Here is a 14,297-nt window from a genome sequence, read left to right as displayed (position 1 = left end):
CATGGGGATGCATTGCTTTTTGTAGCAGTGGGTTTGAACATATAGTGTGAGACAGGGCATGGGCAGTGGATGTCTCTGCTGAAAAGGATGATGGGTCATTAAGATTTTAGATACAGGGTTGATAAATGGCTTTCTTCACCTTTAAGGGAATTTGTCATTTGTTATTTTAATGGGCAGATTCTCCTTTTATGGATTTGTGAGAACTGACTTTGTACTGTACAGTGGTACAGACTAGTATAAGGATAGGGTTGCATGACATAGGTACCAGGACGACATGTATTTGTGAACAATGACAATGATGCATAGCGCATCCAGGTTTTTCAACACCTATAATATCTCTCTTGCAATTCAACCTTGACTTCATAATAATTAAAATTCACTTGAACTTTGACCACTTGGATTTGACCGCCCGATTGCATCGATATTAGTTTTTCAACTGACACATAAATCTATGATGTATGTGTATTGCACAGCAACTCTGACCCTATTATTCCAGTGCTTTTATTGCACCTGACCTTTGATGGCTGATTATCACACCGTGCAGTAGGGGTTTGATTGAACACTGGACTCGATGCTTAGTGACATCATTTGGAGGATTTGGCTGATGTGAGTGGGCAGCGGGTTGAGTACGTGGTACTCTTGGTAAGAGGGGTAGTCATGGGGATGGAGCAAACGGACCCATTGCGTTTTGTTTGCAGGCTGACCGAAGTACGGCTGTTCCCTTGTACCTGCCCCTCTGCTCCGGGTATTCGATTTCTTCGCATCGCCCCCACAAGTTCAGAAAAGCTCCCGGGGTAACTCCCCCCGTCCTCCTCTTCCTCAGCGCAAACTGCCGCGCTCAGCTAATTAGAAGCGTGCGCTCTTAATTATTCAGACCCCGCTAATTGATATTCAGTACGATATTTTCCCCGTAAACGATTCTTTTACTTTAACCATCAAGTCTCTTTTTAGTGATGCCCTGTAAAGAGTGGATCTCTCAATGGAAACTGAGTGGGAAAGCGTGGCGCAGCGAAGAAACTTTTTATTTATTTATTTATTTATTTATTTTTTGAAGGACAAAAAGGTCACATTTTGCATTATTGCCCTCTGCGAGCGGTTGGACTCGGAGAGTCTCGCGTCCCTCCCTGTGGACCAGCGGCCGAGATTCAGACCCCCTGGCAGGGACACTCGTCCTGCAGAATAGCTGCAGCTTTATGATAAATTGCCTGCATTGTCCTTTTTTTTTCTTTTTTTTAAGCTTGCTTCCATCTTTTTTTTTTTTTTTTTTTTTAAATACAGCCACCCTCTTTATTAGTAGAACAAAGGTGCATAATTCGGTGTAAAAGGTTTGCTTTTGTTCGAGGTTAAATGTGATTAGACTATCTCGCCGAGGGGTTGGATGCGTTTAGTCAAACGGCAATAATACCGACGGGGCGTGCGAGCGAGCGAGTGAGCGAGTGAGCGACGCCGTATGCGTGGCGTAATTCCTTGTAGCGGTGTGCCCCCCCCCCCCTCCCCCCCGCCCCCAGCATTGAAATTCATTGGGGAAAGGGGAAAAACACGGACGCAGCACTGCGATCTAGCGAGGTGAGCGGTTTTTCTTTTTGGTTTTTTTAAACACGTCTGTTGTGTCGCGGCTCGGGGCCAGCGGCTGCGGCTGCCCCCGCGGGGGTGGGGGGGGGGGGGGGGGGATGGGGGTCGCTGCTGAAGGTCGGCGAGGGAAGCGGCCCGATTTGTCACGATAAAGGCCGGCGCAAAGAAAAGGGTCGTTGACTGATTAGCCGCGATCCTCTTCTCCCCTCGAGGCCTCTGATTGGCCCTTGAACCAGGAGGGTGTTTCTGACAGCGGGGGAAATGGGGAATGGAACAGCCCAAATGCGCGAGTGCCAGCAGCTGTCCTCCGTGTCCTCTTAAGCACTTGGCTTGGCACACCTTTCATGGGAGCTGTGTACAGGTGTGTCCTGGTCCATTAGAGGGACATCATCCAAGTCCCTCTCTGTAAATGTGTTGTTTCAGACATTGGGCAACAGAGAGCCCCATTGCCCACTTTGCAGTGAGTACCCTAGGGGTAACGGTGGTTTATTCAGGCTGGAATTTTTAGAGTAATCATTTTGTTCATTTTTGAATAGGGTGCAGTTATTATTGCTTGATAAAGCTTTGTGAGTTGCATTGTTTATGCTAGAAGGTTTTTTTTAACATTTTGTAGACGTGTTATCAACAAGGAGACAAGGGAATTGTGAAAGCACAGAAAAAAGTACTGTTGCAATGTTGTACATGTTCCCAGCTCTGCAGTACATATTTACCTTGTGGGAAACATTTCAATCTGGATACTCTGGCAACCTACATTGTAGTACTTATTCTTATGTTTATTCATGTTCAAATAACCTTTAATGGTGTGTGTTTTTTTTCTCTTATGATGCAGTCGGCTATAATTCTGTCCCTGTTTAAATGGTTCCCTCCATTTTTTTTCCACTCCTGAATTTATAATTGCTGATTGTGCCCACCCTAATTATAACGGTCACCTGCACTCGAACCACGGGCATTGTAGCCGAACGTTCTACGCTTGCTCGTGTGTGACGGTGGCTTTTGCGTGTATCACAGAACGCACAGGGCAACAGGGGGACGGCTAGTACTAATCGGGGGAAGGGCACATCACGATCTGGCTGCTGGGCACAAGACCCGACTGTCACATGGCACTTTTGTTAGGAAGTCATGACCAGAACCGTCCAATCCCCAGTGGTGCTAGGCCAAATGTTCCACCACTGCGCACTCCTAGTCCTAGTTCACTGCCTGTGGAGTGCTTTTCCTGGCTGAGTATAAAGAACGTGTTTTATTAAGCACTTATGTCTCTGTCTCTTTAAGTGTTATTGTTTCTCAGCCTGTCAGTTGTAATAAAGTCCTTGTTATGACTAGTGTGAGCAGCACAGCCCTTTGTTATGACTAGGAAGTGGGTTGTAATAAAGCACGCTATTAGTAGTCTGTCTGTAATAATGGTATTTGCTGTGGATTGTAATGGTTTTTATGGCTCATATGGCTTGTAATAGTTTTTTGTGTTTCGTATGATGACTCATTTGCGGTTAGTAATAATTTCTGTAATGCTACGAGCTGTGCTTTATCACCTGTGTATTTCATGATAAACTATAACCGTGCATTATTCCTTCCTCTACGTAGCTTCTGTTTGTGCGCATTTCCAGAGGAGTATTTAAATTATGCACCCATATAAATGGCACTTCTGATTCCTCATTATTTTGCAAAGCTGCAGATTTTAGGGGTGTCAAGTCGTTGAATAAGTAGGGGCCTCCTGGTAAAGGAAGATTTACTGCACCCCCCCCCCCCCGCCCCCCATCTCCTGCTATTACCTGAAGATGCTTAGATTGGCACTGCCACCCTTAGCACTTGTCGTGTTGGTGGGCGGCAGCTAGACACTGATGCCTTGTCTCCACAGGTCAGGTTACAGGCTGACTCTAGACTGGCTGATTAATTGTGCATCTCCATTGCCACTCAAGGCTGCCTGAACCTGTCTGTTACATCACAGGCAAACCTGTCTGCGGGGGGCGGGGGGCGGGGGGGGGGGGGCATGTCTTAAATTAAACCCTTTAGTTGCATGGATATAAACGGTAGGATATAGCGGGGTTATAAGGTTGTCCCAATGACAGTATCACCCATTCAACAGCCTATTTCAATTGAACATTTGACTTGTCAACAGAAATAATAAATGGGGGGGGGGGGGGGGCGGTAAGTAGGTACCAACTGTGCTGGGATGCCACCCCTTTCCCATAGCAGTTGACGATGGAGAGTGTTCCCTAATCTCTTTGCGACCAGAGCTGTCTTGTTTGGTTAAGACCGGGCACAAGCGGCCCGGGGTAGATGAGCCATTTAATTCCTGAGCACCCCTGGAAGTTCAAATTGAAGAAATTTAACCGCCTTCTTTCTCTCTCTGTCCCTCTCTCCTTTTTTCTTTCTCTGCTCCTTCGCTTCAGGAACTGGAGCGTAAGGTAAGGTCGAAGGAAGGGGGAGCCTGAGCTGATCTCTCTTCTGCATGCACACCCAGCCTTCCTTTCTTCATTTCTTCTTTTATTTTTATATGCCCTTCTTTCTCATGCCATTTTTTTTTTGTGAACTGTCAGATTAATTTCTAGTTTACCCTTCTGCCTGTCAACGAGTTGAGCGGGTCCATTTGTAATTGAGCTAGCCAGGTGTCTGTCAGTGAGTCAACTTGTAGCTTGAGGTCCGTACGCTAGCTTGACAGCGTTGAAGATACGCGTTCTGACAGCGCGCTATAAAACCTTTGACATTTTTTTAAAAAGTAAGCCGCTTTTGCTGGAGAGTTCCACCATGCAATTAGCGCTAAATGAAAGCAAAACACTAATCCACTATTCGATAATTAGCCAGTTTGTGTAATTCACTAATGATGATACCAAATGTCAGCGGCAAAATGGACCGTTTTAATGCGTTTCAGTTTGGAGTTTTTGAATGGAGGATGATTAGGGGGGTTCGTTTCGCGACTGCGAAGGCAAACCGAAATCACAAAAAAGTCAAGTGCATTATTGAGCAGTTAAAAAAAAAAAAAAAAAAAAAAGAAAAACACGGAGATACGGAGCAGTAATAAAGAGCACGGAACTCCTTATTGTTCGGGGGCCCGTGTTATCCCATCTCACCGAGCCCTGTGCTCCCGCGCCGTGACACAGGAATGGCTCGGACGTCACACCAATGAAGCCATCGACGAACCCGCTGCCCTCGGAGGCACCGGAGAGCGAGGCTCTCGAGTGCTTTTAGCTCCTCCCGTCTCCTCCGGCTCCGCTCTCTCTCAGCGGCGAAAGTCACCCCCTGTGCCCTCTCATTGCCACATGACAGAGTAAGGGCCTGGTGTACAGTGCCAATTACTGTCCACTACAATAGGAGAGGGGGGCAAGACCTTTCTGGGCTCCATTTCTTTTTTTTTTAATGCCTTTTCTCCCCCCTCAATTTGGGAATGCCCGGTCGCGTCCATCGGCGCTCGTTGCTGCAACCGCCGCTATCGACAAGCAGACGAGCGTGCGCCCTCCTCCAAATCGGGTGATGTCAACCGCCACTTCACAAGGCAGCTATCAAGTGAAGACGAGGCAGAGGAAGATGGCCTTGGGTGCAGCTTAACGGGCGGACCTGCGGGGTGACCCGTTGAGAGGGTCGCTGGTCTGTCATCACCGCCAGCTGAATGCCTCCCTTCCCTGGGCAATGTTAGCGCCAACAAGCGGTACCCTGCGGGGCTGCTGGTCATAGTCGGCACTGGAGTGGTCCAAATTCGACACCAGACTGCGGGGTTTATGAGGTCGAGAGCAGTGCCTCAACAGCCCAGCCAATCCCCGCTGTGCTCCATTTCTTAAACATGACCCCATCCGGTTCCCTCAAAGGGCTTCGGGAGTTTGCCAAAAAGAAAAAAGTCAGGATGTCATCATTTGAAAAGTATCCGTTTTGAGCTTCAAATGCAATTTCTGGTTCTCTGGGTAACGCTTGGGTTTTCGAAAAATTGTACCTGGGAAAACTGAGGTCCCAAGCAATGACCCCAAGGAACGGAGCCTTTGAAACATATTTGTAATACAAGGATGTGAGTCTTTGAAAGGCAAACTTAGTTTTCTTGACTTGAAATAAACCTGAAGTCCCAACTTTAAGTCCGATTTGGGAATTCACACCTGCTGGAGGCTGTATAGGTTTTCTGCAGTTCACTACCGGTTCCAGCCAAGCAGCGTGAAGCATTTCACCGCTAAAGACATCTAGACAGCAGGGAGGCCATAGTTCACATCCACCCCTTTTTTTTTGTTGATGTACTTTTTACCGATTTTATGTTTTACATGTGCCAGTGAATTTAATGTATGAGTATAAGATGTTCTTAGTTTTTTTTTTCCTTTAGTTTTTCCCCCCACATTATGTTTCTTGAATTTTGTAATTGTATGCGTGACAGATGGTTTGACTGGTGCTTGTGGAAGTCCACTGTGATGCCATGGCTGTATCACAGATGGTCTGAACGGTCTCTCCTCTCCTCCTCCAGGCCCATCAGCTGGATGAGAAGGACAGGGAGCTGAGGAAGCAGGAAGCCTTCTACAGAGAGCAGGTGGCCAAGCTGGAGGAGAGGGTAAGACCTGTGCTACCACACCAAAGCCCTTTCCCCATACTAGATCCATACCTCACCGAATCCAGGTCCCTTGCCCCCTCCACCCACACCACCCCACACCACACCACACCACATCAAACATACCACACCTAATTCACACCCAAGCCCCTCCCCACTTCACACCCAAGCTCCTCCCCCACCACCAATACCAGTTCCACACCACACCCAAGCCTCCCCCAACATCAACCATACCGCACCCAAGCCCCTCCCCACACCACCCACACTCACCCACGCCTCACCCAGAAAGAGGCCTGTGCATGGGGACACGGAGCAAGGGACAGCAGAGTTCTCCCTATATTTCCAAGGACAACACAAGGGCGGACTCATAAACGGGAATAGATCATTCCAGTTGCTCCAGCTTGGGCGTCTTAAGCAGAACAGGCCTTTCGCCATTACTGCGGACATGTAGGTCACACCTGAGAGAGCTTATTGATTACCCGTTAATGGAGGAAGCAAACAGTAATGGCGCTGGGTTCAGTCTTTTAGGGTTGCAGCAGAAAGCAAAGCCACGCATAATGGTAGATAGGTCAGATGTTACCATGGATGGAAAAAATGAAACCATGTTTCTACAGTAATGCCATTTGGAGGGGAAAAAATCCATTGTCATTCATTCATGCGCTCTTTTGTAAGCTCTTATGAGCTTCCAGAGGCACAGATAAATACCTATGAGCTATTGTGGCTAGATCTGCTTCAAACACAGGAGAGTCACACCTACAGTAATGAGTCTCAAAGCCTGTGGCAGATCAAATGACTCAGCCAGCATTCCAAAAACAGCTGGGTAAAGTTTGATAACGTTAAGTTTAATAACTCTCCTGCTGGTTTGAATTCTATGGCTGTTTTCGTAAATCTCTGAGTCACTCTCAGCCAATAGGATGCAGCAAACACTGCTAAAGTCCTGGGGCAGGGAGAAGGTCATGTGGACCAATCAGAGGGTGGGAGAGATGATGATTGTGTCCTCCATATCGCTGTATCCCATTAGACATTTCCTGACTGTCTTCATTCTGTCACTCGCAGTTTAGGGGCAGGAGCAAACAGAGCAAACACCAGGCCTGATAGCACCCCCAAATAGCAGGTACATAAGGTAAAAAACTCCCAGTGGGGGGAGATCCCTCAAACGACCGTGAGAAAAAACTCTCCATTGGGAAGAAATCTCAAGAGGATTTTCTTTAGCAGAATGTGATCTTTTCTAAATATTATTATTATTATTTTTTTTAATCAAATCAAACCTATATTTGTTCTTACCACATTTTACAACGGCATTGTCAAAATACGCTTCACAATATGCTAGTGTTGACTCCCATTCTGCATTGTGGCCACACATTAGATTCGTTCATTCGTTTATTTATTTATTGATTTTGCGAGTGAGCCTCGGCATCAGTGGCCTGACTGCGCTTGTTGAGGTTGCACCTCCCCGCTTGTGCCGAGCGTGCTCTGGGAGCTTCTGTTCGGGGCTCAGGAATCGAATCAATCGAGATTATTTTCTGGATTGCGTTTCCGAGTTTGTGCTCGGAGAGGTTTTATTTCTTTCGTAATCCGCCGGCCTGCGCTGAGACGGATCTCTGGCCCCGCCGAAACGCTGCCCCGGGGCTGTGTTTGTGCAGGTGAGCCGCGTGACTTTCAGTACCGCTCAGGAAGGACTTTCTCTTCCCCCCCCGTGGCCACACTCTCGATTTGCAGGGCTTCATGCCACGGTGTCTGATGGAGTCGTTCTGTGATGTTCATGCTCCTTTTTTTTCTTATTTCTTTTTTTTGGATATGGATGAGCATTGAACAAGTCTCTTTCTCAGACAGGCACACACACACACACACACGCACGCAGACTGAGTTTACACAGGGGTCTGGCCAGTGACAGAGAGTGTGAGGATGAAGCTCAGTGTATATTACACGTCTCTTTCACTCCAGCCTCCCCATTCATCACTGAGCTCTCCCTGACAGCCCTCAGCAGCCTCTGAGCGGCCTGCACAACCCCGCTTTCACTGGCCAGCCTGACAAATTACCTCTGCAACTGCACACACACACACACACACACTCTCTCTCTCTCTCTCACACACACACACACACACTCACTCTCACACGCACACACACACACACACACACACACACACACACTCTCTCTCTCACACACACACATTCTCTCACACACACACAAACAAACACACACATACACACACGCACACACACTCTCTCTCTCACACACACACACACACACACACTCTCTCTCACACACACACACACACACACACACACACACTCTCTCACACACACACACACACACACACTCTCACACACACACACACACGCACGCACACATACACACACACACACACACATACAGACACACGCACGCACACACACACACACTCTCTTTCACGCACACACACACACTCGTTTCTCACACGCACATGCACACACACACACACACACACACACACACATACAGACACACGCACGCACACACGCACACTCTTTCACGCACACACACACCCCTACACACACTCATTCTCTTTCTCTCACACGCACACACTCACACACGCACGCACACACCCACACACCCACACTCCCACACTCGCGCGCACACGCATACGTATACATATACACACACGCACACACACTCACGTACGTATGCACGTGCGCACACACGAACACACACACACCCACTCACGCATGCGTGCGCACACATACACATCTGTATATGCATACACACACACAGACACACACACACACATACACACACACACACACACTTCCACTCGCTCTGTGCCCGGTGTAAAACAATCTCATACTCTTCAACGCCCTCAAAAGTTTCATTTTGTCCGCAGTTCTGGAATCTGCCCCTCCCCTTCGTTCTGCTGGCAGAATTAGATTTCTCTCTCGCTCCCTTTATCTCTCTCACTCTTGCTCGCATTCCCTCTCCCTCTCCCTCTTCCAAGACAGATTTTTCAGTGTTGGAAACAGAGCTATACCTTCATGTTCAGAGAGAGTCTGAGCTTATAATTTTAAGCAAGTGAGTGAGTATTGGGTTTTTGCCTCTCTGTTTATGGTTTTTTGCATCACATGATGTAAATGCAGCAGGTCCTAAGGTTGGTGTGAGTTTGTGGGTTTGAGCCCGTGGTGAAAACGGTGCCCTTGCGCTCAGACGATGTCCTCACTCTAGCCGAGCTAACCTCCCGAAAGTGAGAACGGCGGAGAAAAACAATCCCACGAGGCACGGCGAGATCTCCAAGCGGCCCGTTATCTCTGAGGCCCTTGAAAGACGCGGCGAACGGCGGGGGGGGGGGGGGACCTCGTCTTCACGCGCAGCGGCCATTAATTTAATTAGCGCCTCTTAATCAGCGCGGGGGTGAGCCGCGGCCCATACCCCTCAGCCGCGCTCCGCGTTAGCGTGCTCCGCGTTAGCGTGCTCCGCGTTAGCGTCCCGCGCTCGCACCGAAATGACTGTAGTGTTTGATGAGCCACGGCTTCTCCCGAGCCGGGGTCTGAAGCGCAGCTCAGCGTTTAATAAACCTGGCCGAAGATGGGCAGCTCCGACGGGCCAAGGCCAATAAAAGCAATAAAAAAGTTCGGAAAGCCTGGATTTATTTTGAGATTTTCGGCTTGCCTCCCAAAATTAGGTTACGGTAATCTAGCCCCATCCTCTTAGGTACACACACACACACACGCTCACAGACGTTTGGCTCAGCAAAGATTTCCGAGAGCTGCGGTCATTGAAAGTTACGTGTGCTTTAGTTGTTGTGTGCTGGTACGGCTCGGAGCCATAATGGATCTTGATCGGCAGAGCCGAAATGGCGGTTACACTGTAGTTTCCCCTTTTTCACCTGCCCTGCCCTGTATAGAGACTTGCTTCTAACGAGTACTCCCTTCTGCTAGCACGTTCGTGTGGGGAATGCATCGGAGAAGGCTGAAAGGGAGTGTAGTCGTAGAGAATGAGTGACTCCGGACTCGCTCAGTGGATGGTCTCACGGTTCTGTTCTGCGGTGCCGTGGTCGTTGTGTGGTCACTCTGCGGTCAGACCGAATTCCCACAAATAATCCTCCTTTCAGCTCTCAGGCTGTGATGGCTGGATAACTTCATACGGTGCATGCTTACCTTGTGCACCCATTCGTGCAGCTTTTAATCCCCTACTGGGGATTTGAACCCAACACCTTCAGGCCCTTCTGAGTCTGGTGTCCAAACCACCACTCCAAACACCCCTCCCCCCCAACCACATGGCATAGCCCCACATTCTCTACGTCGCTTCCATAAATCTTGAACCCGTGTCAAAGTGTTTCGTGAGCAAATCTCTCTTTTTGCTATTAAATATCCATCTTCTTCTTTTTTTCCCCCCGCACGATTAGTGTAATGAGATGGTAATTGTTTCCTCATTAGAACTCATTACATAATAGGCGTGCTACCCAATTACACCCTCGGCTCCCGCGCCGCGCCGCGGCACGGCTGGGGAACATGTCGGCGCGTCGCGCACGCTAATCCGCCCGTGCCGCCAAAAACAGCTGGGAGAGGAGTGTGTGTGTGTGTGTGTGTGTGTGTGTGTGTGTGTGTGTGTGTGTGTGTGTGTGTGTGTGTGTGTGTGTGTGTGTGTGTGTGTGTGTGTGTGTGTGTGTGTGTGTGTGTGTGTGTGTGTGTGTGTGTGTGTGTGTGTGTGTGTGTGTGTGTGTGTGTGTGTGTGTGTGTGTGTGTGTGTGTGTGTCTGTGTGTGTGTGTGTGTCTGTGTGTCTGTGTGTCTGTGTGTCTGTGTGTGTATGAGCCCGTCACACACATTAATCCATTCACCTCACCTTCTGCACCTCTGGTCGGAGCGAGCGGGTGTATTTATGCCACGAACACCCGGTAAAGACTCAGCGGTGGCCGCAGGCGGGTAGAGTAGTCCGATTGCACAGGGGAGTATATCATTTTCTAATATAAGGTAATAAACGATCTTTATTGCCCTGTAGGAAATAAAGGAAATTGCTCAATGATTGTGTTTTTATGTAAATTTTTTTTTAATCATGTAAAATTAGGGAATGCTAGGATAAGGTTGATCTTCTGGCTGTGACGAAGTGGCGGGCCGCTATCCAGCGGTTTAGATCGCCGCTATCTGGTGACGGGGCGCGATGGGGGGGGGGGGAAGGACAGTGAACGAGAACGTTAAATGTTATGCCTCCAAATTCAGAGGATTTAATGAAAGGAGCTTTGCTTGCAGTTGCAGGCTCGTGATTCTAAGTGGATTCATTGATCCGAGGGCGAGGCTCGGGGGCGGCATTGATCTCCTCCTCCTTTGTTCTCTAATACGCCATCGAAAATCGGCGGTGTAGGTGTCGCATGGGCGTGCAACAAAGAGGATCATCTCGCAGCTCAAACTGCAGAAATGAACCCCCCCCCCCCCCCCTCCCCCAAGCACTGCGACTCTCGCCTGTACGCACTCGCGGTCTCGTACGCGGTCTGTCCGACGCGCAGACAGGAGCGTTCGCCCGAGAGGCCGAGGGCCCGGAGCATGCCACGAAATGCGGCGAGTCACTTTGCTAGGGACCGCCGAGAACAGACAGTTTCCCCACCCACCCCCCCCCCCCCGCTGCGTGCTTCGGGTTCGGCCGCAAAGCTGGACGAGAACAAAAAAAAAAAAAAATGTCGATATTGGACAATTTTATTCCGAGCGAGCGCCCAGTCTGTCCGTCTGAGGAAATAAAACAGCGGACACTTTCCCTAATCACAGGCAGCGACATCACAAATAGCACAAATTGTGATGCGGGTTTCGCCGTCCTCTCTTCCCTGCGATGATCAAAGCCGCCGTGTCCCTTGGAAACAGGGTCGGATCCGCCGCTGTCTGTGGACTTTCTGAAGCCTCAATTTAGTCCAGGGACCATTATTTATCTGGGGGTTTATCGAATCTCGTAATATTCCAAACGCAAACGCAAGACTTCCTGGCTGTTTCGTTGCGGAAATCACATCAGACATAGCTTTAACTGTCATTTGGACCGCAGAGCTCGATATGCAGCTTTTATGGTATCGGAGCCCTTGCCAGAGGCTTACGTTTTCCAATAATGAGGTGGATTGTTGCGGTTCCCACAAGCCAATCACCAGCAAACATGAAGTCTTTGGTCTGTGTCGTTTAGTGTGCAGGGATAAAGTGTTTGGTCAATTTGGAAAGTTTTTCAACTTTTTCTTAAAAGCCTAACAAGAAAAATAACAACGTAGCCAGTCTCACTTTTTATCTCAGTCACAAGGAATGTGTCTTTTATGTGGTCTACAAAATGGCCAGTGTGTGATGTTGAATATAGAACATATAGTCTTTGTAAAAGGCCTGTCTTTGGGACCTGCCTGTGTGTATGCGTATGTCTGCACGCGTGCTGCAAGGGGTTGAATGCACAAAGCCTTCTGAGCCTTTTCCTGCTTTTGTGAATATTCATTCTCCCCTTAACTGTCCTGAAAGAAAAATGTGTTTTTGTTTCTCAGTATGTTGTTATAATTGCTTTAAGTTCAGGAAGCAGCACAAGCCTCTCACATCAGAGCTTGAGCTGCCAGTTTCCACAGTTTGTTTACTTGATGTTTTTGTGTTGTTAGTTTTGGAAGGTAGGATAAGGCACAGTGTGGTGTAAAGGTAAAGGGAGCTGGGTTTGTAGCTCTGAGGTTGTAGGTTTGAATCCCAGCTTCTCAAACCGCTGTCCATTTGAAGGGGAATGTGAGCATTGCGATCTTATGAATTTTCCTGTGAGAAAATGGGCTGTCTTTTTTCCACAACCGCAGCGCGGTGTACCTGCGATAGATTGGACAGTCGCTGTCACTCGCTTTAGTAAACCTATTGATCAAGACGTGCTCCAGCTTTCTCTGCTGCAGCTGCAGGAGTGCAAGAATCGAAACAGCGAGACCATGAGAACATTTCCCTGAAATATGCTGATAGGTTTTCATTGAAATGCAAAGGTAGTTCTGTAGGCAGACGCAGGCTAGCGTGAGATCTTAATAGTTTTTTTTTCTTCTTTTTACTAAAATGTATTTCAGAATGAATTTGGCAGACTTGGAAGATGTTTTTCTCATCAAACAAGACATCGGTCTTGCTTGTTGGAGGCCATTTTGCAGTTTTGAGCCCCTCAGTCACTGCTCCTGGCTGTTATATTCTTTGTTTGTTCTTTCTCCCATTGGATAAAATCAAGGCCTTCGTGTCTCTCCAGAAACACGCCAGCTCCCTGTCATTGGTTGGGGTATCGATTGCTTCTAGAAAGAAAAGGAGGAAACGAGGAAAAGCCTTTAACAGAGACCCTAAAATGGAAGCCTTGCAGGCTTGAAGGCAGCACCACGGCTGAGGTTGACCGTCGTCCGGTGTTCTCTTCCTCGGCGACAGCGTCGGAGATCTTCCCTGCGGCCCACGCCGCCCGGGCGAGGGGCTTGCGCCGTCCCGAAAAAGGGGAGGGTCTGTCCTCCCCCCCCAACCCCCCCCCCCCCCCCGCCCTGACGGTCTGTCACAAACCCCTTTAGCTTTTTTTTTTTTTTTTTTTACACGCCCTCTCGCCATGAAAAACGACTATTGATCCCTTACAGTTGTTCGGCTCATTTCTATTGATTGGATAAAAGAGAGATAAATGGAGGTTCAAATGTAATTACTTGACAGACACGACTGGACAGGGGTCAAGGAAACGAGAGAGGCTCCGCGTACCCTTCACAGGGGCGACCTCCAGGAGGCGCCGATTGAAGCCTGAACGGACGATCCCAATCCTTGCGTTCTCATTTGCAGAGGAGAACCGTTGTACCCCAGGGGCAGCTAAAACGAGGTGTATAATGTATGCGCTACAATGTGTCCCCAGCCAAACTCTTTATTTGGGTTAGTCTGCGTCTAGTGCCCGATGGCACGTCCCCCCCACCAGCAGTATTCCGCTTGGGATTTGAACCCGTAGCCTTCAGAGTGTTGCCTCTACAGATGACTTCCCCTCCGCGTTGCTGCTCCTCCTCCTGTGGCACCGTTCGGACTGCGGTCTCTAATTTGTTGCAAACCAAACTAATTGAACAATGTAATGGTGTCACGCCCTCAATCTCCCTCTCCCTGTAAACTTCTGATGGAAGTTGTAGTTTTGTTATGAAAGGTTGACCCCGTTATTCATTTGCGGAGTGCCACGGAAACAAAGCAGCACCTCCTGCTAAATTCAGGCCGTCTTTAGACACCCTGTTCATAGCCAGGATGAACAAACCAGCTCATACCTAGGTAACT

The 14,297-nt window shown here is 48.7% G+C and overlaps 1 protein-coding gene across 1 annotated transcript in view; it reads left to right on the top strand.

Annotated features, from left to right (window-relative positions):
• chchd3a (coiled-coil-helix-coiled-coil-helix domain containing 3a) overlaps positions 1 to 14,297 on the top strand; it is a 78,850-nt gene that overhangs the window by 49,590 nt on the left and 14,963 nt on the right. Inside the window, exons 5-6 of the mRNA XM_035426178.1 lie at positions 3,960 to 3,974; positions 6,005 to 6,088. Of these exons, the coding sequence (XP_035282069.1) occupies positions 3,960 to 3,974; positions 6,005 to 6,088 (99 nt within the window). The remainder of the gene's footprint in view (positions 1 to 3,959; positions 3,975 to 6,004; positions 6,089 to 14,297) is intronic.

Source organism: Anguilla anguilla, chromosome 7 (genome assembly GCF_013347855.1).
Source record: "Anguilla anguilla isolate fAngAng1 chromosome 7, fAngAng1.pri, whole genome shotgun sequence".
Taxonomy (NCBI): Eukaryota; Metazoa; Chordata; class Actinopteri; order Anguilliformes; family Anguillidae; genus Anguilla; species Anguilla anguilla.
The sequence above is the reverse complement of the archived record's forward strand: the minus strand, read 5'-3'. Positions and strand labels throughout refer to the sequence as shown.